General features: G+C 43.0%; 2 protein-coding genes across 3 annotated transcripts; both read left to right on the plus strand.

Moving 5' to 3' along the window:
• Positions 1-824: 824 nt before the first annotated feature.
• On the plus strand, positions 825-4821 carry LOC118778332 (cyclin-dependent kinase 2-associated protein 1-like). Of its 2 annotated transcripts, none has more exons than XM_036529832.1 (4): positions 825-968; positions 2477-2574; positions 3317-3443; positions 4307-4821. In XM_036529832.1, exons 1-4 carry the CDS (start codon positions 920-922, stop codon positions 4372-4374), a joined length of 342 nt encoding a protein of 113 aa, XP_036385725.1. In that variant the 5' UTR covers positions 825-919; the 3' UTR covers positions 4375-4821. The 2 variants fall into 2 exon arrangements, with proteins under 2 accessions (XP_036385725.1, XP_036385723.1); XM_036529830.1 differs by lacking the exon at positions 825-968 and adding an exon at positions 1651-1823.
• Positions 4822-6316: 1495 nt separating this feature from the next.
• Positions 6317-24972, plus strand: LOC118778427 (M-phase phosphoprotein 9-like). The gene is made up of 24 exons (XM_036529954.1): positions 6317-6393; positions 7308-7606; positions 7721-7865; positions 9655-9744; positions 9921-10414; positions 11102-11240; positions 12011-12083; positions 12527-12630; positions 12753-12875; positions 13251-13678; positions 14199-14354; positions 14695-14782; positions 14969-15184; positions 16523-16570; positions 16666-16730; positions 17286-17387; positions 19214-19360; positions 19887-20053; positions 20624-20776; positions 21875-21995; positions 22955-23058; positions 23295-23506; positions 24364-24432; positions 24828-24972. The coding sequence occupies exons 2-24, from the start codon at positions 7344-7346 to the stop codon at positions 24927-24929; spliced, it is 3609 nt and encodes a 1202-aa protein (XP_036385847.1). The 5' UTR covers positions 6317-6393; positions 7308-7343; the 3' UTR covers positions 24930-24972.
• The last annotated feature ends 2494 nt before the right edge of the window (positions 24973-27466 follow it).

Consider the following 27466-nt stretch of genomic DNA (forward strand, 5'->3'; position numbering starts at 1 on the left):
TAATTAAAAGTCACTGTGTATTTTTTCTCTCTACAGTGTTCTCAATGAGGGCATTCTCATCAAAGGCTTTTCCCTCACCTTTGAGTCTAGTGTGGGTTGTACTAATTCACCAGCAGAGGTTTCCCTAAAAACTTCATCCAGCAGTTTTTGTGGCTGTATTCAACACACTACTTTGACTACCACAAAAAGCCATGTTGGTGTAAACCACCCGAGTGTGCCGAGGGTTTCCTGTGTGCTCGCTTCCTGTGCGCCCCCCCCATCCCAAAGGATGACGTTTTTTGTACGTTTGTTCAACTGCATGTTGGTGATGTAGTCTAGCTGTGTCTCAGAAGAATTCGATTCATTGTCCGCTACAATTATTTTAATGCAAGTTGGGGCAAAATATTTAGTTTGATTTCTTATCCGCGCTTAAGGGCATCGTCCAATCGTGTCTTCACATTCTATAAAATATCAGCACAGCTGCGTTCTCATTAGAAAAGGGACACACTAAATAATAAAAAAGACGTATGATTAAACGACCAAAATGCAACGGCCTTACTGGCACAATTACTGAAGATGGGTTTGAATCGCAAAGAAAGCAAACGCTGACCAAATCACTAACGCATGCCGTTTCTTTGTCCAATAATTTTCCTTCACCAGCGCGCTGAGGAAACAAAGCCATGCACCGGCAAAGCGGGACGCATTCTGCGTATGGTAGCAACATAACAGTAGAGGCCATTCAGTGACTGAGAGGAACACGTCACTCGGACGAACGGAAGAAAAATTAAGCATTCACGCTGCCAGTCTCATCGGGGGTGTGAGGTGGGGGAGGGGTGAGCGTTGGAAGAGGTAGAATGGCACGCGTCCCCGGTTTTGTGCAACACAAAAGTTATTCGTGCGGGTGCTGCCTCGTGCTCTTGAAGCTAACGACATCTGTGAAATGAGTTTTGCAAATAAAATTATGGATTTGTCCCCCCAGATAAAGTCAGGTACATGTAAATTCATTTAACATTTCAAAAATATGAATTCGTTTTGGAATTTTGGTTGTGTAAACGGCTCACAAAGGGAGAACGACTGCACATTTGAATTGATTGGCTCGCTTTACATGGTTAACGTTAATTTATGTAAGTGATTTAAAGTGCTTATCTAAGATGAACGGGTAATAATCATGATCATAAAAACAACAGAGAATCGGTTCTTGTGGGTTACGTCTTAAATTATGTGCATGTGTCTCTTGTTGCTCAGTTAAAAAATGGTTAAACTAAAAATGGATCGCGTGTAAAACATGACATGTTTGGAATTTATTTAGTAGTGATAAACGGGTGTATTCATAGTTTGATAACCGGATTAAAATAGTTTGACCATAAACTGAAGACAATTTAATTTACCAAATTACAGATCTTGAATTGATACCTTTCGGTTTCTAGCAGTTGCATCAATAGTTCCCACAAAGTTTTCTGTTGGTGGATAACTTGTTAAAACAATTCGGCAAAATGTACTAAACATATGAATTTACCAACTTACTATATATGTGATTAGAGTGAAACAAAAATCAACAAAAACATCGTAACGTTTTTTGTGTGTGTGTTTATGTTGCGAAGTCAGTTTTGGGTCAAATTGCCCAGAATTTACCATTGTGATGATAGATTGCATTGTGGGTGTCAATAGAAAGTGACGGCCATATTTGCCGGTGCTGCTCTGCTGTAAACAAAAAGTGTCTGAGAGAGACAGAGACGCTTCAGTGAATTTCAGGACATTTTTATTTCTTTAATTTATAATGTCTCTGGGCATGTCTTACAAACCCAACCTACACCAGCACATTCCGGGAACTTCCGTGAACCAGGGTAAGGCAAAAATATCGGTTTGTTTCAAATCTTTTCTACGTTTAATCGGATGCAAAATTCGATGTTATTATGAATACCTGGGGAAAGCCCGTGTCTGTAGTTTTTGTCCAGTTATATATATAGGGTCAGATCCTGAGAGCTGATTCATATCCGCCATTATTACTAATCAAAAAAGGTTTCGCCTCACCTACATCGGTTTTGCAAATAAACGGAGGTTGGATTCATGCCAGATGTCGAGTCCGCGCTACCCGATGGTCGGATTTGTTCGCGCGGATAACGTAACAATGTAATAAAAAATGTATTACTTCTTAACACAGCCCGTTCGGTTTCCTCCATGACTGTCTCCCCAGGGCTGATGATTGATCCGGATCAGGAATATTCTTTTTTGACCCTCTGAGGACATCTAGTGTTTGTTGGGGCTCATTGCTGTTGTGACCACAAGTACGTGGTACAAGGATGTTTAAATGAAATATAATTACGAAACACATGTTTTATCTGATATGCAAATTTGGTATTTTTACGCGTTTATCTGACCAGGCTGACGTACCTCCATACACCTTTGTATCTGAAAGCTAAAAGAAGTCCATTGCCAATTTTATAATTGTTACAATAATCAATCAAGTAATGACACAATTCATTTTCTCTCCTTGCAGTTGGAAACATCCATTCCCCGTCAACAAGTTTCGCAACACTACAATCTTACAGACCGCTTGTAAATGACTACGGAGCCCCTTCCTTGGCCTTTTCGCAGGTAATTGACTAACAGTGGAAACTCAAGGTCTGAAAAATGTAATGATAATGAATAATACCACTCAATGAAACTTGTGGTTAAAGGTGGAAAAATGACAGTAATAGTGATGTAACCAAAAACAGGGTAATTTTATGTGAAATGGGACTGTACACTTATAATATTCGTGACATTTGAAAAAATCATATACCTCAATTCTCAACAACCATCAAAAGACACAAATGTATTAGGACAACCTCACAGCTTTAACATAAAGACTGTGACTGCATCTTGTGTATATAAAAATACAGTATCTTAAACATGTTTTGGTAGTCAGTAAGAAATTGATTACTTCTTATCCATATCTCTGTTAACCATATCTCAGGATATGATGTATATTTGATGTTTTGTCTATGTTTCAAATTTATTCATTTCAAATGTATGAGCTTTCAACTTTCAAGAAAATCTGAGAGGTTCATGCCATAGTCCTGTTTCACTCAGAATAACCCAACATCAGATCAATTAAAGACCTTGCATGTAGGTGATCCAAACATATTCATTGCCCTCTACTGTATTATATAAACCATGTAGTGTCTACTGTATTTTCAGAATCAGAATCAGAATAGACTTTATTGTCATTGCATGGTGGGGGTGCAACGAAATTGTGTAAATTGTGAAAATGTGCTAACTGTACTGTTAGCACATCTGGAACATTTCTAAAATAACATTGCTTTCATGTACTGTTTTTAAAACCTTGTTACTCCAGCCGACAAGTGGAAACCAAGTGCCTCAGAGTAAATATGCAGAACTTTTAGCTATCATAGAAGAACTGGGCAAAGAGATCAGACCAACATATGCTGGAAGCAAAAGTGCCATGGAGCGGCTAAAACGAGGTAAGGCTGAAAGAGTATGAGCCATGTCAACATGATTCTTACGTTTTAAAAATGTCAGATGAGTATTGAAAACTGTTCATTTTACTTTAACTGCTGATTATTTTAGTCTGGATTTCATGCGCTAACCAGCTGAAACTCAGATGTTTTATCTGGTTACATCCACAAAACAAGTGCTTGAAGTGACTCTCAGTATACAGGGCTTCCACTCTGATTTAAATTTGCTTTGACGTTTCAATGACATTTTTAGGACATGTACACTTTTCAGTTATTATTTATATTGCTGCAGTAGACCTTTATATTTACATTTATTCATTTGGCAGACGCTTTTATCCAAAGTGACTTACAAGTGAGGTACAGTAAAAAAGACAAGCGAAAAACCATATGGCGTCAACAATATTAGAAGCAGTGTTGAAATAATACTGTGACAATGATTACTTTGAAGATAAAATTGTGGATTGAAACACTTTAGTGGCTCATTACTTTCATAATATTATGTATCTGCACAGACAGACGGTTGAGAGTGTGACCGTGAATAACAGTCTTCAGTGACCTTTGGTAGTGGGCATATTGTAAAAGCCAGCAAGATAACCAATTTGTTAGAAATGTTTGCACATTGACATTGGTATATGGGATACTAAAATGACAGCTGATGATTTCACAAAAAATGTTAACATATTTTGCTAATTGTTAAAAAGTAAAAATGATTTTTCTTCTTTAAACTCAGGGAATTTTTAAGCATGACTAGGATCTTGGATCATTTTCCATGACAGCTTTCCTGGATGAAAATGTAATCACAGACTTCTGAAAGCCTGGAACTCTGTATATAAACATTCAGCGAATATGCATTTTTGTGTTTTTTAAAGGGATCATTCACGCTAGAGGGCTGGTACGAGAATGTCTGGCAGAAACGGAGAGAAATGCAAGATCCTAACTACTGAAGTAAGGCCTCTCCACACTGAAGACTGAACGGAGTTCAGCACCTTTCAGTTCAACTGTTCCTTCACTGTTCCTTCAAAACAGTTCAGAAGAAACACCCTTAATGTAAAAAGTTAACATCTGGCTTGGGGAATGCAAAAACTGAAATCAAAGACCGGTATATGAAATATACTTGACAAGAACTTCGAGGTTTTATTTGTGTTCCCATTTGGGAATTTCTGAATTTCATGACTGCTTATATATATAGATTAAAAATTGGAAAAAATAAGTGACTTTGCATGCAAGTTAGTAAATGCTCCAAGTTAACTTTAGAAATTGCATGGCTTGTACAGGGTTAGACTGTAGAAAGGGGCATTTAGTAATGGACTAGGCTCTTAAGCTCAGACATTTTTCACACACTAATATGTAGGTGACTGAGAAAAATAATAGTGCCAAATACTGTACCACATACCAGGTTTGGATAAACTGTTGTAATAAAGCCATTATTTGCATCTTTATATGTATTTATTACTCAGTGTAATAAAACCTATTTTCATTACGATGGTTGTTGTAATTCTGGGCATATTCAAAGTATGTTTTACTGAAGTGAGCTGGATTTGTCTTTACAGTATGAGCATTGGTTTTGAGAATGAAAAGGGATTTTGCCAAAACGTGAGCTTGGTGTGGACTTCCTCGTCCTGTGTTCAGTGTTTGTCTGGGGTCTGTCTTTACTGTTTTCCTCAATAACCTTTATGTTCTATTGTTTCCTTTGTTACCCTCTTCTGTTTCCTTTCCATTTCCTCCTTCCTGCTTTTCAGAATGAAGGTGGCTTTGTACAAGCTGCGTGGTTCGCTGTGATTGGGTCTGGTTCATCTTCATGGACCTGGTTCAGCTGCATTGCCAAAGGGAAACATTGAAGACAGCATTGTGTTCTTATGAATTTGCCAGTTGATTCACGAAAACCTTCTCCTTCGTGTTGTCTATGTCATGGACATTTCTCCAAATTACATAATTTTAAAAATTTGGACTAATTGTGGTAGCAGGTAAAGTTTAAGGTCAACATTGCTACTGGTACACATGACAATAACCAATCAAAACATAAGTGACTTTTTACTAATTTTGGCAGGTATGTTGAAGGTGATGGGCTGCATCTGATAAGGCTGATACATACCTCTAAGTCTGTATGGGAGCTGAACTTTGTCATTACAACAACAAAAACGGAATAAATCATTTTTAAAGTGTTGGCCTTTATGTACCCCTTTCCCTTAATAGACATTTTCCCAAATTTCATTGGCTATTTCTGCCATACTGAATTTCTTGCAGCTTTGAAAAAAGATCATTTTGGTTTTATCAGAAATTTCAATATATAGTGCAAAGAAGATTATGCCTCCAGAAAATGGACTGCTGAAGACCCAAGAGCAATTTAATGATTACTGTAGCACCCATCTACACTCTTACTCGTTACTCATTGTAAATCCTGACATAAGTGATCAATATAGAGTGCTGGGTGCAATTGAACGGAAATACCTCAAGCATAGTTTAATAATACTTCACTAATGTTAACATTCATGGCTCAAATCGTAAACCAGCCCGCTGAAAACTGGGAAAAACACATATCCATCGGGAACACTCCACTCAACAAACGCTCCTTTCACAAATTTCCTTCTTGTTTGGGGTTGTGATGTCACTTACCGGCTTGGCCTCCGATAGGTCACATGACAATATCTGAGCGGTCCGCACTGTGCGATGACGTAGACATTTGCCTAACACAACACCAGTGAAATGAAAGCTTTTCTGCGCTCGTTCCCGCCTAACGCAGGGCTCACTTCCCTTTTCTGCTGATGCAAAACGGAGCCAATCAGAAGCACTGTTGTGCTTCTCGCTGTGCAGGGTTCCAGGGCTGCAGCCAATCACAAAGCGCAAAAGCGAGATCAAATTGTATTGCCGTTGATGGGTGGTGGGTTCAGGGTGCAGAAATAGGTGTCTCGCGGGCTTACTGCATAAATACAAATATGGGACAAGTACAAGTTTGTAGGTAAGTCATGTGTAAAATCTGTTTGGCCTTCTTAAAGCATCTCTACAGGACAGTTTTGCATGTTAACTTAAGCCGTTGAAGTGATGTTGTTTTTACGGTGCGGCATAAAACGGGGGAAGCCGATTTAGCCAGCTAGCTAACTAGCGATGGGTTAACATTACGTGTAGACTGCGTCGAACACCTGGCTCTGCAGACCAGATGTTGCTGATCGGTTGACAATATGCATTGCAGCATTAGCTGGGCAACACTAGTCATCCTGTCACCAACTCGCCGACTACGTTACGTGCTGCAGACTGACACCACTTTGTGTCTGGGCTAGCTGGCTAATAGACGTAGTTAGCTAGACTGCCACTGTGGCATTGCAAGGTGTTCTCTGTCCAAGCAAGGGAGAAATGTCATAAGCCACAATTAGCTGGCTAGCTAAACCGGCTCCGCGCAATGTTCCGTTTCGGGGCGATAGTTAGCTCCGGTCAATCTACAAGCAGGAAGGCTCAAACACTTTGCGTGTGGTTTAGCAAAGGTGGTAAATGCCAATAACTCGTTCGTTACTATTAGCTATTTATCGAGATGACCATCTGGTTTAGTTTGCCTGCTGGATAGCTAGTTACTATGACAGGTAAAGGGTGTTAGACTCTCGCTAACTAGTTTGTTGACATCAGTAAGTAACCTGTGTTCTAGGTAGCTAGGCTATCCACTTAGCTACTTTTCATAACCGCATCTCCAGATAAAGCGACATTGGTCAAAAACAGCGGGCGCATTGTTCAGTACATTGTTTGTTTCTGTCTTGCATTTGCGGACCAGTTTTTGTCTATCACTTTTTTTGCCAGATGCAAAGGCATGACGTCATGTTTTCCCCCACATCATAGAATTTTACTTATGCACTTTTGTTGACATTAAGATTTTGTTTTCTTCAGACACCAAATGCGTTTATTCAACAAGGCCAGCTAAGGATGTCCACAGATGACAGCATCTCTGAGGACATTTCCAGTTCTGTGGCCCTGAGCCAGGACCATGCCGAGGCCAACGGTGGAAAGGAGAGCGAGGGCTCCGTCGTCTCATCCGAGGACACGGCGTCTGCGCTGGCGGGCCCTGAGAAGGAGCGCACTTCTGTCGAGCCGGTGCAGACTCTGCAGGGAATCCTCCAGGTTGCCACGGGGGCTGTGAAGGCCCTAGGCCCCCACACACCAGCGTCCAACAGTCCCCATAAGAACAGGTCCCTGAGCCGCTGTTACTCTGCTACACTGACCACCTTGTGCTCCCAGATTAAGGGGGCTTAAGCAGGAGGGAAGGTCAGAGTGATAATGAAGGGGTTTATTTGTTTGTGCAGGAATCTGTGTCTCAGTGCAGAGGAGTTCAGCTCAGGGAGAAGCCTGCCCTCCATCAACCCCAGTTCCCTGGAGACCCTCACAGCGCTTGTGCGGGAGATCCAGAGCAGCGGGAAGACGGACCCAGAGATCTGGAGAGATTGCGAGGTAGCATTAAAACGGGGGAATGTTATTCCGTGCTAGCAGTTAGCAGACTGGCCAGGAGCCTGCTTTCCAGCTGTTGCCCAGGCCCCCTGTGAATTACAGCTGACAGCAGTGTGGCATCATGAAAGGGACCCAGGCTGCGAATACTGAGTGTTCTCCATCTGATCCTTCAGCAGTGGGATGGCTTTCAAATGGCGCTAATGTGATTTTATAAATGAATATTTAGGTGATAGCTATGTGCTACTTTGCAGTACCATAAGGGTTAGTTGACGTTCGCCAGCATTGAATAGTACAACTGTATTTTAATTGAGAAAGTTGCATTAAAAAGGTAGTAGGCTAGGTGTTGGGACAGCACTAAGGGAATGATGAAATGCTTGGCTCATAATGAGCCCGGATGTGAACACACTGTATTGTGTGGACAAATTGTACTTCAAGGTGATTAGTGACTTCTGCACTTCACTCCGTAATGGTTGTGTAGATGTGCACACCAAGCCCTGAGTTTACTCGCCTGTTGTAGAAACATTGCAACATAAGGTTTGAGCTGTATTGGACACCACAAATGTTCAGGCCTGTAAAGCGGAGTGCTCACAGCAGCTTTGCTCCGGCTAATTCAGATGGCAGTTATCAGCTGACGAGCTGCTTGATATCTGTTATCTGCTTAGAATATGAAAATAAATGGCTTGGTTGAGGAAGTGTTCAGTGAGGTACAATCTCACCTCAATTGGCCACTTTCAGGCTTATCTGGCATTATATGGTGTTGGCTCAGAGCCGTTTGAACAAGGATTCCAGCTGAATTTCTGCTAGCCCAGATGTTTTCCAGCAGCATCAGAGGTTGACCATTCCTTCACTCTGCCTCTTCATTCTAAGGTTTTGATACTGTGCAGCAGAAAAGCACTTGCAAATGAATTTTCATTTGCAACAGCATATTTACAGTTGCCCATGTGGAAACCGGGGTGAAAACAAAGGAACCATGACAACATTGATTACTGCTCCCATGTTTTAATTCCAATTAAGTTGGCAGAAGTCATGGTGAAAGCATTCAGTTGTAGTTGTAAACAATAAATTGGTTTAAATCTGAGAATTGCATCAGCATGTGAATGAATGAGCATTCTCTTACCACGTGTGTGTCATTTGCCACTGCTCAGTTAAACAGTGCTCCACACTGTATTTCCAAAAGCCTTGTGTTTCTCACAGAAATGCAAAAAAATGCAAAGGCAGTTGTGTTGTCATGATTCTTCTTCTTTGGAAAGTGTGTGGGAAGGAAAACTTCCTGGTCTCTCATTCAACAAAGTTAAAACACACCTGTTTCCATTCAGCCTGGTTCAGCTACATTGAGTATCAGGTCTAGAAATAAGCAGTAAAGACTGCTCCCATTCCAGAAGATGCTATACCTGTGGGGGTGATGTAAATGCTACAGAATATGCAGGGCCATGTTGAGCAGTAGTGTAGCCGAAGCTCGGCGACTGCGAGTGTGAACACGGATTATGTCTCGGCTGAATACGTCAACGCGGCTTCCGCGGTCTCGTTGTTCTCCTGGCGAGCTGTTGTAACGCCAGCGCGCAGCTGCTCCACGGAGCTGAACCCCAGAAGAGCGGCGTGCGCTGCCGACGCGGGCCTCAGCTGCAGCGTAGCCCGGGCAGAGGCACCATGGCCCCCTCCCAACGCCAGCGCTCATGGCACGAGGCACGAGGCCCAAACGCAAATCACGCTCTCCCAATTTACAATCTTGCATTTTTATGACCGCATGCTCCGTGCCAATATGCATAATTATTTTTTTCTCTCTCACAAACAGGGCAGATGGTTACAGCTGTTTCAGTTGGTAGAGAAGCAATACCAGGAGCAGATCCTCGCTCAGCACGAACAGTACCAGTGCCAAATTCAGGTTAGCCCCATCAGAAGCTTGTTTTTCCCTTGTTTCATTTGTACTGCCGGGGACTCGCACAGTCCTCTGTGTACCTGTGCTGCATCCGCTACACAAAAATAGCATGGACAGAAATATGTGCATGAGAGCTGGAGGCGCGCAGTCACGCAGCGATGGTGCCTGTCTGTCTCCATCAGCTCATACAGGATGAGATCAAGGCGTTAGTGCAGCTGCAGAACCGACAGGGTGTCACTCAACCCACGGACGGGTCGCCGGTCTCCGCCCCTGCTGGGTCGCTGCTCACAAACCTCCTGAACGGCAGCCACTCAGGGCCCTCCATACCCTGCCCCCAGAGTGCGACGTCGCCAAGGCCCACCCAGACAGGCAAGCCGCGGGAAGGCCAGGAGGAGGGTGCCGTGACCTTGCTGAGCAGCGGCTACGGGACCCTCTCCACCTGGGCGCCCAGTCCGCGCTGGGACGAGGGGCCCGCGGGCACAGACGAGGCCAGCAGGGGGAAGGGGGAGGGGCAGGATCCCCCTCCCCATCACTCACCTCACAACCTGTCAGCCTCTCTCACGCCAGACTCTGGCGTGATTGGCCAGGAATCCCAAGAGGGTGGGCCCAATGGGACGCCTCCAGACACCCCACCAGCCAATCCCAGCCCCTCTGCTGATCAGCAGAAAGTCACCAGGCAGGTTTCACTAACTTCTGTCACATCTCTCCAGTAGTGTTACTAGTGATGCATTATATTGAGCTGTTTAAAGCAAAGCGGACCTCATTTACACCTCAATTTGTAAACAGTCACATCATTTCAAAGAAACCACTTCCAGGCCTTGAAAGTGAAAGCATACTGAATAGTGTCATTGCCTCCACAAAACCACACATTTGTTTTGTCATTAGAATTGAGCTATGAGTCAGTAGATTTACCAAGTCATCATCCAGTTTACTCTTGATCTTAAAATATACCTAACCAAAAATTTGTGAAGTTTAAAAGGAAATTCTTCACCCCATTGTGTGTAGTACATGTAAGAATGTAAGCAAGCCTTATGCAGAGTCTGCCTGTTATATACATCCATGCAAGCATCCCTTGATCTTATTTTTAAAAATTACACATGTAGATGTCTAAAAATTATTTCCATGCTCCTGGTAGATATATTTCTAGATGATGAGATCAGGGTAATGATATTATTGCCTTAGGCTGTTGATGATATGCTTGAGGTAATGAGGTTCAGATGTCTCCCTCTCAACAGACACGTTCACAAAGGTTCATCTCCTTTTGAACAGCTCAGCTTGCTGTAACAGACTATTTGCTTGTCAATCTGTTACTCTCCCTCTCGCTGTCATTGTGGTTACTTGCTTTTGGTGGTTTTGTTTCCAGCCAGCAGCTGACCTCTTGGGTACAGAAGCGCAGGGTGCAGAGCAGCAGACCAGCGCAGGCCTCAAAGACAGAGGCGAAGGGGAGGGAGGAGAGGAGCCGTGTGAGGAGTCCTGCAGCCCAGGGAGACTGTCAGGACGACGTGAGTCAAACTCTTTTACATCTCTGTGTGCAGTGAGCTGACTCTTCTCTCCCAAAACCACATTTCTGTGTTGTATGTTTCTCTCAGCTAAGTAGGGCTAATCATCTATCTTGCTGCATCAATTCAGTGCCCCTAGAGTCTGTGCGCCGATGGCATTTGAATTGAAAGGAGATGAAACTGCAACAAAGATCTGGCTCTGAGGGCATCAGTGTGGTGGAAAGCCTCAGCTGGCATGAAACCATTTGCAAACTGCTTATTAATAATCTCGCGGAGAGAGAGAGGGATGCGCCAGGGGAGGAATAAACGCTTCCGGAGAGAGTCCCCCTCACAAACGCTTAGGCCTCTCTGGACTGTGAGGACATTCAGATGTTCAGTGATATCGTCCATGCAGACCTTGACACATTCAACCGGTGTCAAGGTGGAGCCATTCTCCGGTGCCTTGTAGGTCACGTCAAATGAAACAACAGAGAAGTCGGGGCTCGGCAAACACCCTGTCCTTCGGTTTGTCGACAGCGCGCGTCTCATCGACTAGCCCGGTGTGTGCCTGTGCAGAAAATCCGTGGTGTGGAGAGCACCGCGGACTAAATGTTCTGTGACCGCAGCCGTCATCGACGCGAGGGAGAACTCGCTGGGTGAAGTAATGGAGTTTGATGTGTGGCGCTGAGAGACAGGGCGTGGGCGTCCCGGCTCTCTCAGTAGCTTGCGTCCCCCCGTGCTCATTGTCATTGCTCCCCCTCGCTCCCCTCACTCTCCTCTTTATTGGGTTTCAGTATCGATCTGCTGCGCCGGCCTCCCGTTCCTTCTACTTGACGCGAAGTGACAGCTTGGTGTCTGATGCCTCAGGTAAATTGTTCTCTACACAATAAGCACCGTCACCTGGGTCTATAAATGGAATCAGGGTGCCAAAGACAAAAATATTGTGTGTGCTTTTTCTGCTTTGGTCCTGTTGTGATTCAGGAGGAGCTAGCAGAGTTTCTCAGCCTAGTTTCTTGGTACTCACTGTTAAATGCTGTATTGAACCATTAAATGAATAAGGGTCTACATTTGTCATGTTTTTACAACTGTAGTTTAAGTCCTTGTTGGATGAAATGTTAAACTTTTAATGATAAAACTGAAGCATTTTTCTTTTTTACCTACTTGTTTTAGCCTTTTAAGTTTGAAGTACAGGTGATTGTTCAGTTAACCTCAGTCCTGAAATGGCTGTGGGTAATCTGCATGCTGTGGTGTGCACATGGTGATGCAGCGGTGGGCGCCTTGTGTCATGCTCTGTTGTGACTGGATTCCAGGCCTCACCTACTGGAGGCTGGACGAGAATGAGCTGTACCGCCCTCTGCCGGACAGCTTCGACAGCGGGGCCTACCTCCTCCTGCAGGACATGTGTGCAAACCAGGTACATGAGTGTGCTCCCTGTCCCCTGTTGTTTTTTTTCCTGTACCCATGTGACTGTCTGCCCCGCAGTTCTGTGAAGGTGTAATTGACCTGACGTCCGTTCTGTTCTCTCTAATGCTATAGGCCTCTCAGGAGGAGCCCAAGCTGCCAGTCTCCCTCAAGGAGATCTACCAAAGCAAGCAGAGGGGGGACCGCCAACACCAGGACTGGGACTCCTCTCTCAACTCCAATGCCTCAACTCCACAGGTGCAGTTTAGTTGTTTCAAACAGAGACCTCTTATCATTTAAAGTGCTGACAAATAAGCTCATCCATGGGGCATGGATCAGTTATCCTACTCATCTCTGAAATATTGCTCTCCTCAGATGCTTCAGTAGAGGATTTCACATTACATTACAATACATTCGTTTAGCAGATGCTCTTATTTAGAGCGACTTCCAGCTTAAGAGGACAGAAGTGTATCCATCCAGTTATATGAGCAATAGTATCAGACCTGGTTTAACAACACTCCCAGACCAGCAAGAGCAAGCACAACACCATTCAAGGGCCAAGCATAGTTTCTAAGGTCATCATTTCATAATAATAGGTTTTTCTATTTCTATATCCTTGTGCCTCTCTGCCAGGTGTTGACCCTGGACCCTTCGGTGCACATGAAGCAGTCGGACCGGACGTCAGGCTTCACCTCCCCCTCCCTCTTCAGCAGCCCGTCCTCGCCCCACCAGCCGCAGGGCTGCCCCCCAGGGGGCGCCGCCCTAAGCCCAGACTCCATGGCTGAGGGGGCCCCCGACCACAGCCATATGGACACTGACTGCACCTCCAACAGCCTCTCCACAGCCGGGACGCCCACCCAGCAGTACTCGGCTGGTACCGCTGCCGCCCCCTCCACCTCTCACACGCTCCGCAGAGGCGCCAACAGCGAGGAGGGGGCCAGCCGTGCCACACTCACACCACTGCCCATTCCCATACTTAGGGTGGACCCCCAAGCCTCCATCTGCAGCCCGGAGAGGAAGGCTCCCCTCCCCTCCATAGATGACCCAGTGATGCTGTCTCTGTAAGGGCCTCCTCTTTGGTCTCTGTCCTCACATCTAAATCATTTGTCTTAATTGAAATGAAATCAGCCACATTTTACTCTAACCAGTCTTCCTTTCATCTCGACAGTAGACATAGATGTGCTTTAATGCTCCATTTTATTTTGGTGTGACTCGTTCCAGCTTTTTTAATTTTTAGATAACAGTTAATAATACCACACATTACCATTATGTGTCCCTCTCTTCCTGTTTTTATTACCGGAACTGTATTGTTTTTGATTCAGTTCGTCTTTATTTCATTAGCTGGCATATTGATAATGGGTCATGTTTGGTCTGGAATAAAAAGGTCCTGTAGCCCATTGATTGCTCACCCTCTTGACCAGATAACACTGGGAACACTGGATAGAACAGAATTTGGAGCTCTTTACTGTTCTTTTAGGTTCCATACCATTCTTAAGTCTCTTAGTCCAACTTCTTACCAGCCACCATCTCCTCCCTGCATAGATCCAAGCCAATTATGTCTGCATGCTTTTTTTCCCCCAGAGTGAGGCAGAACCTGAGGGAGAAACACTCTCGGCACATTGCAGACCTCAGAGCATACTACGAGTCTGAGATTAACGTCCTGAAGGAAAAGCTGGCCCTGGTGAACCAGCCCTTGGATGCTGACTTGGAGCAAAGCAACCAGAGCCTTGTGGAGAGGTACTGCGACTTAGAGCACACTGACAGAGGGGTCAAAGCCTCATGACCTAGGAGCTATGAGAGTTTGTGATCAATCTTCTGTAGTGCTGAATCCCTCTTTTCCTCGCTTCTGGATTTCCTATATCCAAGAGAAGAGCTGCCTCAGTGTAAATTGTCTTTGCTGCATTCCAGCGTTACTATAACATACTGATCTTTTGGCTCCATTTTCCTAACTACAGTGTTACAAGGGTTACACACTGCACATACTTTCATTTGCTCACTTTCAACACTGGCAATTTCTTGGAGGTATGTGAGCGCACTGACATTGCCTGACCCCCAGTGTTCTACCTCCTACTGGCAGGTGTGAACACCTGGAGAGAGCTCTGACTGAAGCCAGCACCCGCATTCGAGAGCTTGAAAACAAGAACCTCCTCCTGGAGAGGCAACTGGTAAAATACTCGTTCTTTCCAATACAGCTCCGCTGCTCTACCTTTCGAGTAATGTACTTCCCGTACCGGTGTTACCTTGGTGAAAATCCCACAGGCTTAATTAGGCCCTTGAGTGAGAGTAAGGTGTGATGAGTGAGGGATTGAGGCGCCGGGCTGAGGAGTGACGGGGCGTGGTGTCGCCGGCAGGCGGAGTGGCCCGATCGCTACGAGGCGGCCAGCGCCGCGGTGCAGGCCCTGCAGCAGCGGCTGGAGGAGGGCAAGCAGATCGGCAGGGAGAAGGAAGCCGCGGCCGACCGGCTCCGGGCCCGGCTTCGCCAGCTGGAGGAGGCCCTCCAGGGCGCCACCAAGGACGCGGACAGCAGGGATGCCCAGATAAAAAATGAGCACAAGATGCTGCAGGACGTGAGTGACGGCACCGAGCTGTTTGAGGCACTTCCCTTCCCACAATGCAGTGCAGCGCAGTGCTTCAGACTTCACCCACCCTGTCAACTAAGACCTATATTTAGACGTTAGAACAGGAACTTATTTCACGTTTATAACCAAAAAAAGGACTTGTCAAGTAGCACACATCAGCAGCGAGTTCAAGTCTATTGCCATTCCAGCCCTGAAGGCCTGGTGACCGGTTGCACCAGAAAAAGGTGTTCTTAGGTGCTTGGATGGACATTAGTACACCTGACTTTCTAGTTTAACATCTCACCTGTTGCACCAGCCTAAAAAGAACAAGTTCCCGCCTGTGTGATGCATGCTCGTGTTAATAAACTCAGAACAGCCCTTGTTGCTAGGCAGCGCTTGCTGCCAGCGATACTGCAGATGGCGCTGCGTGTGGTGGAATATGCACATTAATCATGTCCCCCGCAGTTTTTTTTAAATGCACCATTTGCATTTGGCCTTAGGGCTATCATTACCTGTGAGGAGCGTGACAGTGCAGTTTTAGTTAGTCATTGCCACTGGAGCTGAGGTGTGAGTTCATCTGTAAGTTAACAGGCATTTCTGTAAAGAAATTTAGAGAGTTCAGAGAGTTCAGCCTTACTTATGGATAATGAAAATGAAAGAGTCAAAGAATATATTTTAAATATTAAAAAACTGACATGTATAAGTAAAAGCCTTCATCTTTGTGGCAGACAGAAAAAAGGAAGTTAAAACGCATAATAAGAATTACTTTATTACAAGATATTAAATATATATTCTTTGACTTTCACTTTCTTTATCCTCCAACTTTCTTACCTTTATTCTTTTACTTGTTTCATGTAGCTTGGTGGAGCTACAAAGCGGCACCAGTACCTTTCCTGGGCATATATCACTCATGTTATTCATTTTCAAGTAGTGCACATATTGTCATTGATTTCATCTGTAATTTACGTCCTACACCTGCTCCTTACTAGGCTTACGGTGTACACCCAGAGTTTACAGAAAGAAAGGCATAAGACTGGGGGCTGCAACAAGTATATATGTTAAGTTTGACCCAAAGACTTGCTCTGCCTTGGCCATATCATTAAGCCAAGTATGAGCCTTGTGTTGGTCATAACATTAGGTGGAACCCCTGGAGTTGCATTAATCAGTCTTAAATCAAGACCTGGTCATTGGACTAGTCCTAGACTATATGTGAAAACATTGACCACTCCAACAAAACTGTGTTCCCCAAGTTGGCCTCTGTAGGTTTTAGTAACCTTTTGCTCCCTCCTTTTGTGGGCAGCATATTATTTTTTCATGATCTTAGGAGGGTTTTTTTCTCTTTTTCAGCTTCTTGCCGAGTATGACTCGCTAAGAAAGGATCATGAACAAGTGAAGGTAACAGTGCTGATACTCTCCCCCAGATCAATTTGGGTATTTGCATGTCATGAATTTCTGTCTAATGTTTTTGAATTTTATCTGCTCTTTATCAGGACAGTTTGGTTTCCACTGAGAATAAGCTCTTTGATGCCACTGCACAGATATCCGAACTGAAGAGGTGATTACAAAGCCTACTTTATCTTGTTCACCTTTTTTCTACTTAATACAATAATACAGGTGTTCTTGGGAAACCAAATGGCAATTAAAAATATAATTAAAGTTTTATAATTATTGCAATTATAATTTTAATTTGATACTCCCATATTTTGTGGTTGAGAAGGTCCTATGTTTGAATACTGAAACCTCACTTCTTTCTCCCCTAAGCACTTTATGAGATGAATGTAAGTAATGACCTGTGCAAAGGGATCATAATTCATTCCCCCTAGTAGGCAGGAGAATTCACTAATTCATATTAAAGTCTTATTTTATGCAATGTTCTTGAGCTCTCTTGTTATCAATATTAGTAAATGAACAAAACTTTTTTCTTCTTCATTAATTAACAAACATTTGAATACAGATCCATGTAACTGGTGTGTGATTTCATGGTTGAATGTAAGAGTAATAAAAATGTTTGGGCTCTCGTTGATATTTGTTAGTCTAATAACCCCTAAAAATATACTGTCAGCTGCATTGGGCTGATTCTCTCCCTGTCCTTTCTGCTGTTGTTGATCAGGGTGATCTCCAAGCTGGAGTCCCAGATCAAACAGCTGGAGCATGAGAACCTGGTGAAGACCCGCCATGTCTCTCAGAGCCATTCTCAGCCTTCTGGAGCCGGGTACAAGACCCCGAACCGAACTCATAAGCAGTGTTCCCACTCTCCACAGTCTTATATTTCACAAATAGTTTGTTTTGTTATAGAGTAATTATGGACTGATTTCATGGTTTTCAGGGTCATCTAGTTTAACATCATATTTTACATTTACATTTACATTTATTTATTTAGCAGACGCTTTTATCCAAAGCGACTTACAAAAGTGCATACAGTAGGTACAGCGACAGTACGGGGACAGGGTGTGATGCTTTTATCCAGAAGCATCAGCCTTCTGCAAGAATTGGTACTACAGTGTAACAGGAGCGCTTCATTAAAAAAAAAATTGTAATTTCTTATCCCAACCTGCTGTCCCCGGTGTGCTGTAGGAAGTGTAGTTCTCTTCTGCAGTTTTTGAACTCTGGACGAAGTGTAATACACTGGATTTGTTAAGGCAGGATGCTCTTCAGTTAGGTTGAAAACTGGCTGGGCTGATAGGTAATATCTTACTTCTTCTCTTTGCTTATTAGATGAGTAATACCTTTGTGTTTGAAAATTTCTTAGGATAATTACACCATATTTTTAAAATGCATGGAGAGATTAGTTCAGTTCAGTTTTTGAAGAGTGTCTGGAATCACTCCCAGTGTGCGTCATATTATCATGATATTATATAAGATGGGTATGATCGTTACAGTATATCAATACTGTTTTTTTTTTATCACCATGATTGAAATGGTTTTGAGATTATGAGTCCGATGCAATCTAACCACAAGGGCGTTAACCATACAGATACTAAACACTGCAGTTTATTTTTAGCACCATGCTCCTCTTCACAGTGTTGCTCGCTGACACTGTTCTTTTTTTCCACCGCTTACTGATCTGAGCTTCCCTGGGAGCTCTTTTGCTTAGCTGTCCCCTGATTGCACTTATCAGAATTGGAGATGTGCTGCCTCTGCTCCTCACCCTGTCTCTCCTGGAGTCCCCTGCTCTCACCTGTTCCCTCTCAGTGCCCTCTCCTAGGTTCCTTCCATCATCACCCCTTCACTCCTGTGCGGCACAGCGCACAGCCTGTTCTCTTTTTCTTTTCCCGAGTATCTGTGTTCCTCTTGGATTTCAGCATGTCTGTCAAACATCATCTCCTGAAGGTCTTTTCACCATCATCTGCCACTCTCTTCCCCTCCACCACTGCTAAAACCTGGAGGTGAGTCCTCCTCACCTTACCTGCATTTCTGTTTTCTCATTTGATCCTTCACCTCATGAAATATTGTCACAAATTTCATAGTGTTCTGCACTGCCTAGTCTTTTGCATTTTCTTTCCTTGATTACTGTAGATCTGTCTTCGCTGGGCTTCCTTTGAATTTCCTAAATTCCCTTCACTTTATGAAGAAATGCACAATTTATTTTCCCTCTTGCTCACCTCTTTTATGCAGTTCCATTTTTCACTTCCTTTTCTTGGCCATTTATGTGCAATGTGTTATTTATTTAAGTGCAATGGCTTGTTCCAGAATTGGCCCGATATTTGCTGTCATGTTTATGTCATTCTTTTGATAAGGATGTCTGTTTTCATCCTACACAACTGCTTTTGTTTGTTTCTGAGGCCCAAAATCAGACAGAAATTGACTGTGAGTTATGACACTGCCTTAACGTTAAATACAGATGTATACGCAGTATTCATATGTTCTTCACAAAGCACTCAATGGGCCTGTGGCTAACTGTGCCATCCACAGAGGGACACATACAAACACACACCCTTTCACACTATGGAGTAATGATTTGTGGTTAAGCTGGATCGGTCCATACATGTGTATATATGCATATTCATATACTAATTTCTGTTTTGTTTTTCACTTCAGTCTCTACCACCACCCAGACATGCTCCTCTCTCCTAGTAAGAGTCTGGGTGATTTGGACAGCAGCCGTAGGGCGTGGCCAGGCTCTGAAGTTGACCGCTCGGCCCATTCTAGGCAGCATCCTGATAGGCCAGTTTCCCACACTAGCAGGTACTTGTCCAAGCAACAAGCCCCCCAGTTCATGTCCAAAAGTGGCACAACCCAACAATTTCTGTGTAAATCTCTCAAATCTTCAGTGCAAGTGGGCAGTTTTGATTCTGGTCCCAGTTTTTGGAATTGGAATATGAATTAAGTCTCTGAAGATGGCCAGTCTTCTTTGATGAGTCATGCTAGGATGCTATTACTCCATTTCAGCTCTCTACCTGATAAGGCAAATATCCCCAAGAAACCCAAATTACCTACTCCAGGCAGTGGGAGTTAAAGACAGATTTGAAGCGCACTCATAAACCTGCAGGATCACAGCACCTGTGTTATGTGGGGTGCATAAGTGAAAGGCACGTCCGTAATTGAGCCAAACCTAGTGCTGTTACACACATTGGAGACAATGTGGCTGGATATTCAGGATGAAGTCATGTAAGCCTTTAAGCTGACGACAAGAAATTACAAACAGTCGCCCACCCATGGAGGTGACAGCCTTGCTGGATAGCTGATAACTTGCTCCTCTGCCCCCCCCCAGGTGCTACTCTCCCCCGGAGAGAGAGCAGCCTCAGGAGAAGAGTTCAGCCAGGGATCTGGCCCGAAGGGACGCCCCGCTCACCCCGCTGATGAAGGCGCTGGTCCACATGGACGAAACCAAAGGCACTGAGGGCCGTGCCCTCCACAAAGCAGGCATCGCCTCCTCCAGTATGAACCCCAATCCTCCTCACCCCGCCTGTGCCCATCGCAGCTAAGCTGCATCCTGTTTTTCACATCCCTGTCATGACTAGGAACCTCAGCACGTTAATCTCTGTAGCAGCTTCTGTGTGCATGAAAGCACAGCACTGAGCACAATGTACACAACATTACGTTACTGTCATTTAGCAGAGACTCTTATCCAGAGTGACTTACATAGGTTACAGTTCTTACATGTTGTCCATTTATACAGCTGGATGTTTTCTGAGGCAATTCTGGATTAAGTACCTTTCCCAAGGGTACAGCAGCGGAGCCCCAGAGGGGAATTGAACCAGCAGTCTTTTGGTTACAAGTCCTGTTCCTTACCACTGTGTAACACTGCCGCCCCATAGTAGTAAGTGTGGTAAATGTGTGAAATGTTGCTCATCAGTTTGGTATGAGAAATGCAGTTTGGACGTGTGGAGAACATCATTTGAGCTTTGCAGCCTTGGGTCTGGGTACAGACTCGCAATGACTTGTCACTGATGAAACGGCCTGTGACTGTGGGTCACTGATCTGTCTCTGTCTGCCTGTGGCTGGCAGGGTTAGGAAGCCGCAGGCCCACGGTGAGCTTTGTGGAGAGCTGTGTCAGGACTCCAGGCTTCCTGCGGGCACAGAGGAGCACCTCTCCAGAGGGTCACAGGTCCTCCTCCTTACCCCCCTTCACCCGGAAGACTGTCCCGTGCTCCACACCCAGTATGTGCTACCTCTGTTCCTCCCCTCACTGACTAACAGAGCTCTCAGCTCTTCCCAAAATTCAGAGGAAAATTTATCTCTACATTATCCAGTTTGGTTATTCGCCGGCTAACATTTTGCAAAACTGGGTTTTGCTAAAATCTATACTGAAATGCTGACTGGTTATTATTGCAAAGATAATATTTTCTTAATCGTATAGCAAAAAAATTAAATTACTATATTTCACGTAGTTGATTCACGTAGTCTGGTGTGTCTGAGAGGTTCAGTCAGACTTTGACTTACCCTGGTGTTGCGAGTCAGCTGTCCACCTGGGTAACGTTGTGTCAGATCATTTCTCAGAAATTGTAATTTAATACTACATTTAAAAAATGCCAGAATCTATAGTCAGCTGGTCAACCCAAACCAACAGCTACACGGCTAACCAGTAATTGTCACCTTTTTTCAAACACGAGCTAGTTATCAAGATTACTTAAGAAATGTATTATCACAAAATAACATCAACATTAGCTTGCTAATGGTACCAAGGTTCAGTTAACTAGCCGCACAGTGAGTGCTATTATGCTGTTATACTGCAAATGATGAAAATAACATTGGCAGCTCTGTGTACACCACAGGAAGGAGTTTGTAGTAATTATTCAGGGCAAACAGCTGAGATCCACACATCTCTCCCCATTTCCTTGACAGAAAATTGATGAAAATACATGCTGTTTGCTTTCCTCTGTGTATTTGTGCCTCTAAAGGCACAGGAGTTAATTACCATAATTTCTCTCTGTCCTTAAAAAAACACAAAAACATTTCGCTTAAATATCATCGACTCTCAGTGGAGCTGTTCAGCAGCAATGGAAAAGTTTCCATAGGTTAGAGAGTAGTGTCGTGATGTTACATGCATAACTTTTATAGATGTGCTTGCAACTCAGACCAGCTGTTAGATGGCACAAATTTCACTTTAATGTGCTCTTATTTCCTTGGATATTTAAGTCTTTCATACAGCTGTCATAAAATGTGGTCCACCAGCAAATGGTGGTGAAATTAACCGTTGTTATACATACTTCATATCTTTTTTCAACAATCCATCCTTTCTATTGCTGTTTCTAACAGCCAAGAGAGACACCCTGATCACACCGCTCTCAGCCAAGTCCAGCCCCAAACGCTGTCCCACAGAGAACTACTCCACCATGTTTGGAGACTCTCCTACCTGCCAGCTGCACAATCACCCCCAGTAAGTTTAAATTCAGTCTTCTCCACTTGCAGGTATTGCGGTGAAGGTTTAATGATTTAAAGTGTGTTTCCAGGCTACAGTAGCTGATAGGGTGCCCTATCAGTGCCGATCACAGATAGCGTCTGTACGTACGGTCTGCCATGTGACGCACTCTGACCTTCTTACATTGTGGCGTAGCTCAGAGTGTGCATTTTTAAACATGTGCTTTATATCATAAACACACAGGCAGCAATTTGTGGACTTTAGATCTTTCCGTGTTAGAAATTGATAGTGTATGTGGTTTGCACCTACCCTCTGTTGGGTGTACTGTTAGGAGGCCTTTACTACCTGAATAAGACTTGTGTCTGATTGTCCAATCCCTCGACATAATCTTCAACCATCATTCAGTACAACTTGGACGTTCAGGGCCTGTTTGATGCACTCCAACCCTAAATCTTAATTTAACATATGTAACATGTATAGCGTAGTATATGTTAACTATTCTATCTTCCTGGTCAAAACATAAAAACAAGCATTATTGAGAAGAGTGTTGTCTCAGTCATTTATGTCTTTTTATTAGTTTCAGAGAAGAGAATTTTGCTTAAAAATACTGTAGTGGCGTAGTGTGTGATACTCCGTGTTTCATGAACGCAGCTTGTTCCATAAGGACCACAGCTCAGATTCTAGTATTTGTGTTAAATTGACATACAGAGCTGCACCATTTTTGTTTCAGTATGTGGTGCATCAACAGAGATAAATGTATATTCAGTACCACCTTAAACTTAACCCACATTTTTTACATGCAACCAACAGTAATTTTGGAATAACACGTTGAACAGGAAGTGAATTTGAATGTCTTTTTTTCTGATATACTCGGTTATATATTATCACTAGTTGCAGTTGAAGTAATTCATGCAGCTGCATACTAATTGAAGCTGTTGAAACTTGCAGTTGAAGAGCTTGTTTTATACCTATGACAGGTTTGATGGGGGCTCTGATCAGAGAGTTCTGTTCTCATCTTCACCCTCTCACAGTTCAAGCCCCAGGAAGAGGCTGCAGTTTATGTCATCAGAAGGATTAGAAGGTAACCATAATTGGACACAAAGCTGAAAACGTTATATATAACCTGCATAACAAACTAAGGAAATACCAAGCATAAATGCAGGTTGTTGTTTTCAACTTTGAACAGAATAGATTTTACAGGTTGCACTGTTTTCTGTGTAATGCAGTGCTTTCTGGGCACTTTTCTTTAGGCCACTGTATTGGTCTGAAGTGATTCTGCTGCATGTAAGCTACTGGGGTTTTTTCATGCTTCTGCAGCCCATCCCCGGCCCAGCAACGGCACTCCTGGGCTTCCCGAGCCGGCGGAGCGAGTCACGAGGTCGGCCTGGGAGGAGCAGGAGGCAGAGGGGCCCGAGCCGGAGCGGCCTGACTCCCCAAGCAGCGATGTGCCCCTCCCCTACCACGCGCAGGTGCAGTCCCTGGCCGACACGGAGCGGCTCTTCGACGAGCTCACGCAGGAGAAGCAGCAGGTGAGGCCGCAGCCACTCCCCCGCATCGCACGCTGACTCACTGAGCGCGCAGCCTGGGAGAAGAGAGAGATGGGTTAGGACAGGGAGACACCGGCCTCAAGAGGGATTAGTTGTGTAAGATTGTGTGGCTGTGTTGTAACTTCCTCAGTGGTGGAAAACAAAAGGTTTTGCCCACAAGTTGCCTCAGAAGAAAATATTTTTCTTCTTTGATTGCAAAAAAATCTTGTTACTATGGCATTGTTATTAAAAAACATGACACAAATAACAAGCAAAATCAACAGGAAGTAATTAATGATCTTTAGTGTTTGTTGTAGTGTAGTAGTTTTTTTATTATTTAGTAATTAAAATTCTTGGAATTAGATCTAGATTGAAAAGAATGCTTAGAAATCCTGATAGTTTCAGAGCAATGAACTCCCTGCCTTCTTCTTTAAGATAACTGGCTAATCTGTTTTAATGACAATATTACTGTAATTATAAAAGTTTTTAATGAATATGTGTTGTAAGGACACATAAGGACATTAATCATATGATTTCTCATTTGAAGATGAGTAATCTCTCCACTAGCATAATGATAATTTGATGAGAGAGCTTTTTTTTGTGTGCAGTGCATCTCAGGTCTGTGTCGTGAGATCGTAACCTGTTATCTAACGGGGGGGTGGGGGTGGTAGTTACTTTTTTATTACAGTATGGTAATGGTCTATTTTTAGAGTCTGTTTTCCCCGCTCGAGCTGAGCGGCACGACTCTGTGTAAAGCCCTGACGTTTCGGCCGCTGCCGCCGGTGCAGGATGCTTTTATTAATCTGCTGAGTGGTGTGAAATGGCCTCTGCTCTTTTTTTTCCCTCTCTCATGTCGACAGATTGAGGCTGCACTGAGCCGGATCCCCAGCGCTGGGGGCAGAGTCACCTTGCAGGCCAGGTTAGATGAGGTAGGCATGCCATCCCCCCCCCCCAACAAATGACAGGACATCTGGCCATCTGAAAGGGCAAACATGGATGTTCCTTTTTCCATTGAGTTGAATGACGAGTTGCATGTACCGTAGTGTTCACCCTGATCTCTTATACTGTAGTGGATATTGAAATACATACAGTTACAGTTACAGTTTGGGTAAATATATAAATAGTAGTAATAATAATAACAACAACAATAATAATAATAACAGATTACACTTATAAAGCACTTTCCTGATCACAGTGATGCATGTAGATGTAAATTGCCCTTTCAATAGAAAAAACTCAAATTTAAGTTGTTTTAAGCTTGGTTGGGTAGATTTTTGATCGTAGTCTTTAGTATTGAATTCCATTAATGCATTTCTTTCCACAGGTGGCCTTAGAAAAGCGACTGGATAAAGTCAATCGTGACTTGGGTTCAATCCGTATGACACTGAAGAGATTCCATGTACTGCGGACCTCCGCCAACACATAGCAATCTTCTTGAGTTGGTTAGGTTTAGAAAATGCAATTTTGTGGCCTAGTAGTGATGAAGCACACTAGCTGTGCGTAGGTTGAGTAACCTGCTCTGTGTAGAAAATATGATATATCCATAGAGAATATTTTCTACTTTTGTTACTGTTGGGTATATTTTATATGTTTTATTACAGAAAAACAGAGGGAAGTTGCAAAACCTTTTAAAAGTATATTTTGATAATGGTCAGATTTATAAAAGCTTTACTTTTTTAGAGACAAAGATAAACCTTATTATGGTTTTTTGGTCATATTGCTGTAAATTATATAGATTTATACCTGCTAATCAATATAAATATGACCATTAATAACATTTCAGCAGTGCTGTACTTCCTCTTCCAGTTTTTTTTTGGTAATCTGATTTTTATTTATGTTTTTGCATTCCATGTAGCTAACCTTTTTTTGGTTCACTGGCCAAATTTGTGTTCATCAGTTTTTTCTGCATATGTGAATGTTTCTCAGGTTTTTAAAAACATATACATTAAACTTTTTGTATGCATTTTAAGTTGAATGAAATATGTGAAATTATGCTGTATAGCACATTGTTTTCCACTACTGGTCCTATGAGACCTACTGTGTATACAGGTTGTTCCAGCTTGAAATATTTAATCATGTTCAACTGACAATTTTTGAATACTGATCTGGATTTGAGATCCTTGGACACACAAAATACAATTGCAAAAGAAATGTGTTTTTATATTTGTATAATTAAAGGTTTTTGCCACCTGTCTCTGGTAACAAACATGTTAATAACATAGATTAAGTTAAGAGTTGTGCCCAGTTAGTTTCAATAGATGAAATTAATAATGCAAATGATAATAACCATGGCTTTTATCTTTTTAAAGGCACAGACACACCCCAACAAAACATTTAACTTAATAAAGCACCTCTGGAAAATTACTGTTCACAAGTATCAAATCCAGATTGGTTTTTAATTAACAGCACAGTCAAACAATGAAAACCAGCATTCACTGTGGGTCCAGGACTGAGTAACACTTGATGTGGCAACTCGTACTTGGTGCTGGACTCATATATTACCTTTAATTATTTCTTGAAAAGAAAAATAATTTTTGCTTGTCAAGTTTTAAAAACTAAACATCATCAGGAATGGCAAGTTTCAGAATAATCACAGCCTGTGAGGTAGTATTGGTATCAGCAGTTTTACAGTTTGGAAGGTTTTTAGTCTTTTGTCCATGGCATGTTGTTTTATAGTCTTTTCAAACATTCCATTACATTCTACCCTGGCTTGTTTAAAGGTTACAAAACAATGAGACACTTCCACACATCTGCCCTGTGTGCCTGTTTACAGGACTCCATGCAACACCAGCACATACTGTTTACAAACGCAATCTCCTGCTGGTGGGAGATGGACATTTTCAAAAATAAAAAGGTAGAAACTTCTTGTTGTGTATGAAACATATCATCGACCAAACCTTTGTTTTATTATTACTATTGTTGGCTACTGCCATGTTGCACTGAAGCACACCTGGAAATGTTGTTTCGGTATCTTTTTTTTTTTTTGCTTTAACATGCTTTTCCACATTAAATTTGTTTACTTAAAGCGAAAGCCTTGTACGTCATTTCATTAAAAATGTGTTTTAAAATGAATAGCAAATGAGATTAATATTAATTGTGGTGATTGTGTATCGATACCATGCTGTAGGTGTGCATTCTGTTCTCTGCGATGTTTTTAAAATTATTTTATCAACCTTTTTCATGAAACATGATACCGTGGGGTAACACCCACTTACCAACCTTAAGTTATGACATAAACTAGAAAGAAAGCTGCATGCCATGCACTTGTAGAGCGTATGAATCTACCTGCATGTGATGTTTGCTTTCTTTTTTCCAAAGTTGTATATTTATCCAGAACTGTTGGATCAACTGGAAAAAATACTCTTTGTATGAATTCCTTAGTTTTAAACAGCCACGAAACTTTCCGTAAGTATTGCGTAGTAGAGTCTGGAAATTAAGGAGGCTACAGTTTACAATATAATAATGTAGAATGGTTCAACATCTATGGATCATAACCAAGTTATCATGTTGAATTTTGCTTTAGATCTCCCACGAATTGTTTGACTGAGTGGTGTAATTTAGTAGACGACCATACATTTCTACACAGGAAAACCAATGAAACCAATTTTACAGTGTACTGCTGTTGCGCGTCAGTTAAGAGCCAGAGCAGTTCTACCATTTCTAACGCTATTTCAGACACTACAGTAATCCGAGTGAGTCTATTTTATTTCATAATCGATTCAGACCTTTCCGTGGTCCAAGGGCGTCTGCAAATAGGAAACCCTTGCATGAAAAGACCCATGACGTATAATATTGCTCAGGATTAAGGAATGCTTCCGCACACTACCCCCGAGCGGAAATAAAACTACATTTTTAGGCTGCGATTTTTAAGTATGACCGATAGGCGGCGTGTTCTGTCCGGCCTGCGGTCATGCGAGGGAAAGCATGAGCAAGAACGTAAATGGGAAGGGAAGGAGGCATGAA

Source organism: Megalops cyprinoides, chromosome 5 (assembly GCF_013368585.1).
Source record: "Megalops cyprinoides isolate fMegCyp1 chromosome 5, fMegCyp1.pri, whole genome shotgun sequence".
In the NCBI taxonomy this organism is placed as follows: domain Eukaryota; kingdom Metazoa; phylum Chordata; class Actinopteri; order Elopiformes; family Megalopidae; genus Megalops; species Megalops cyprinoides.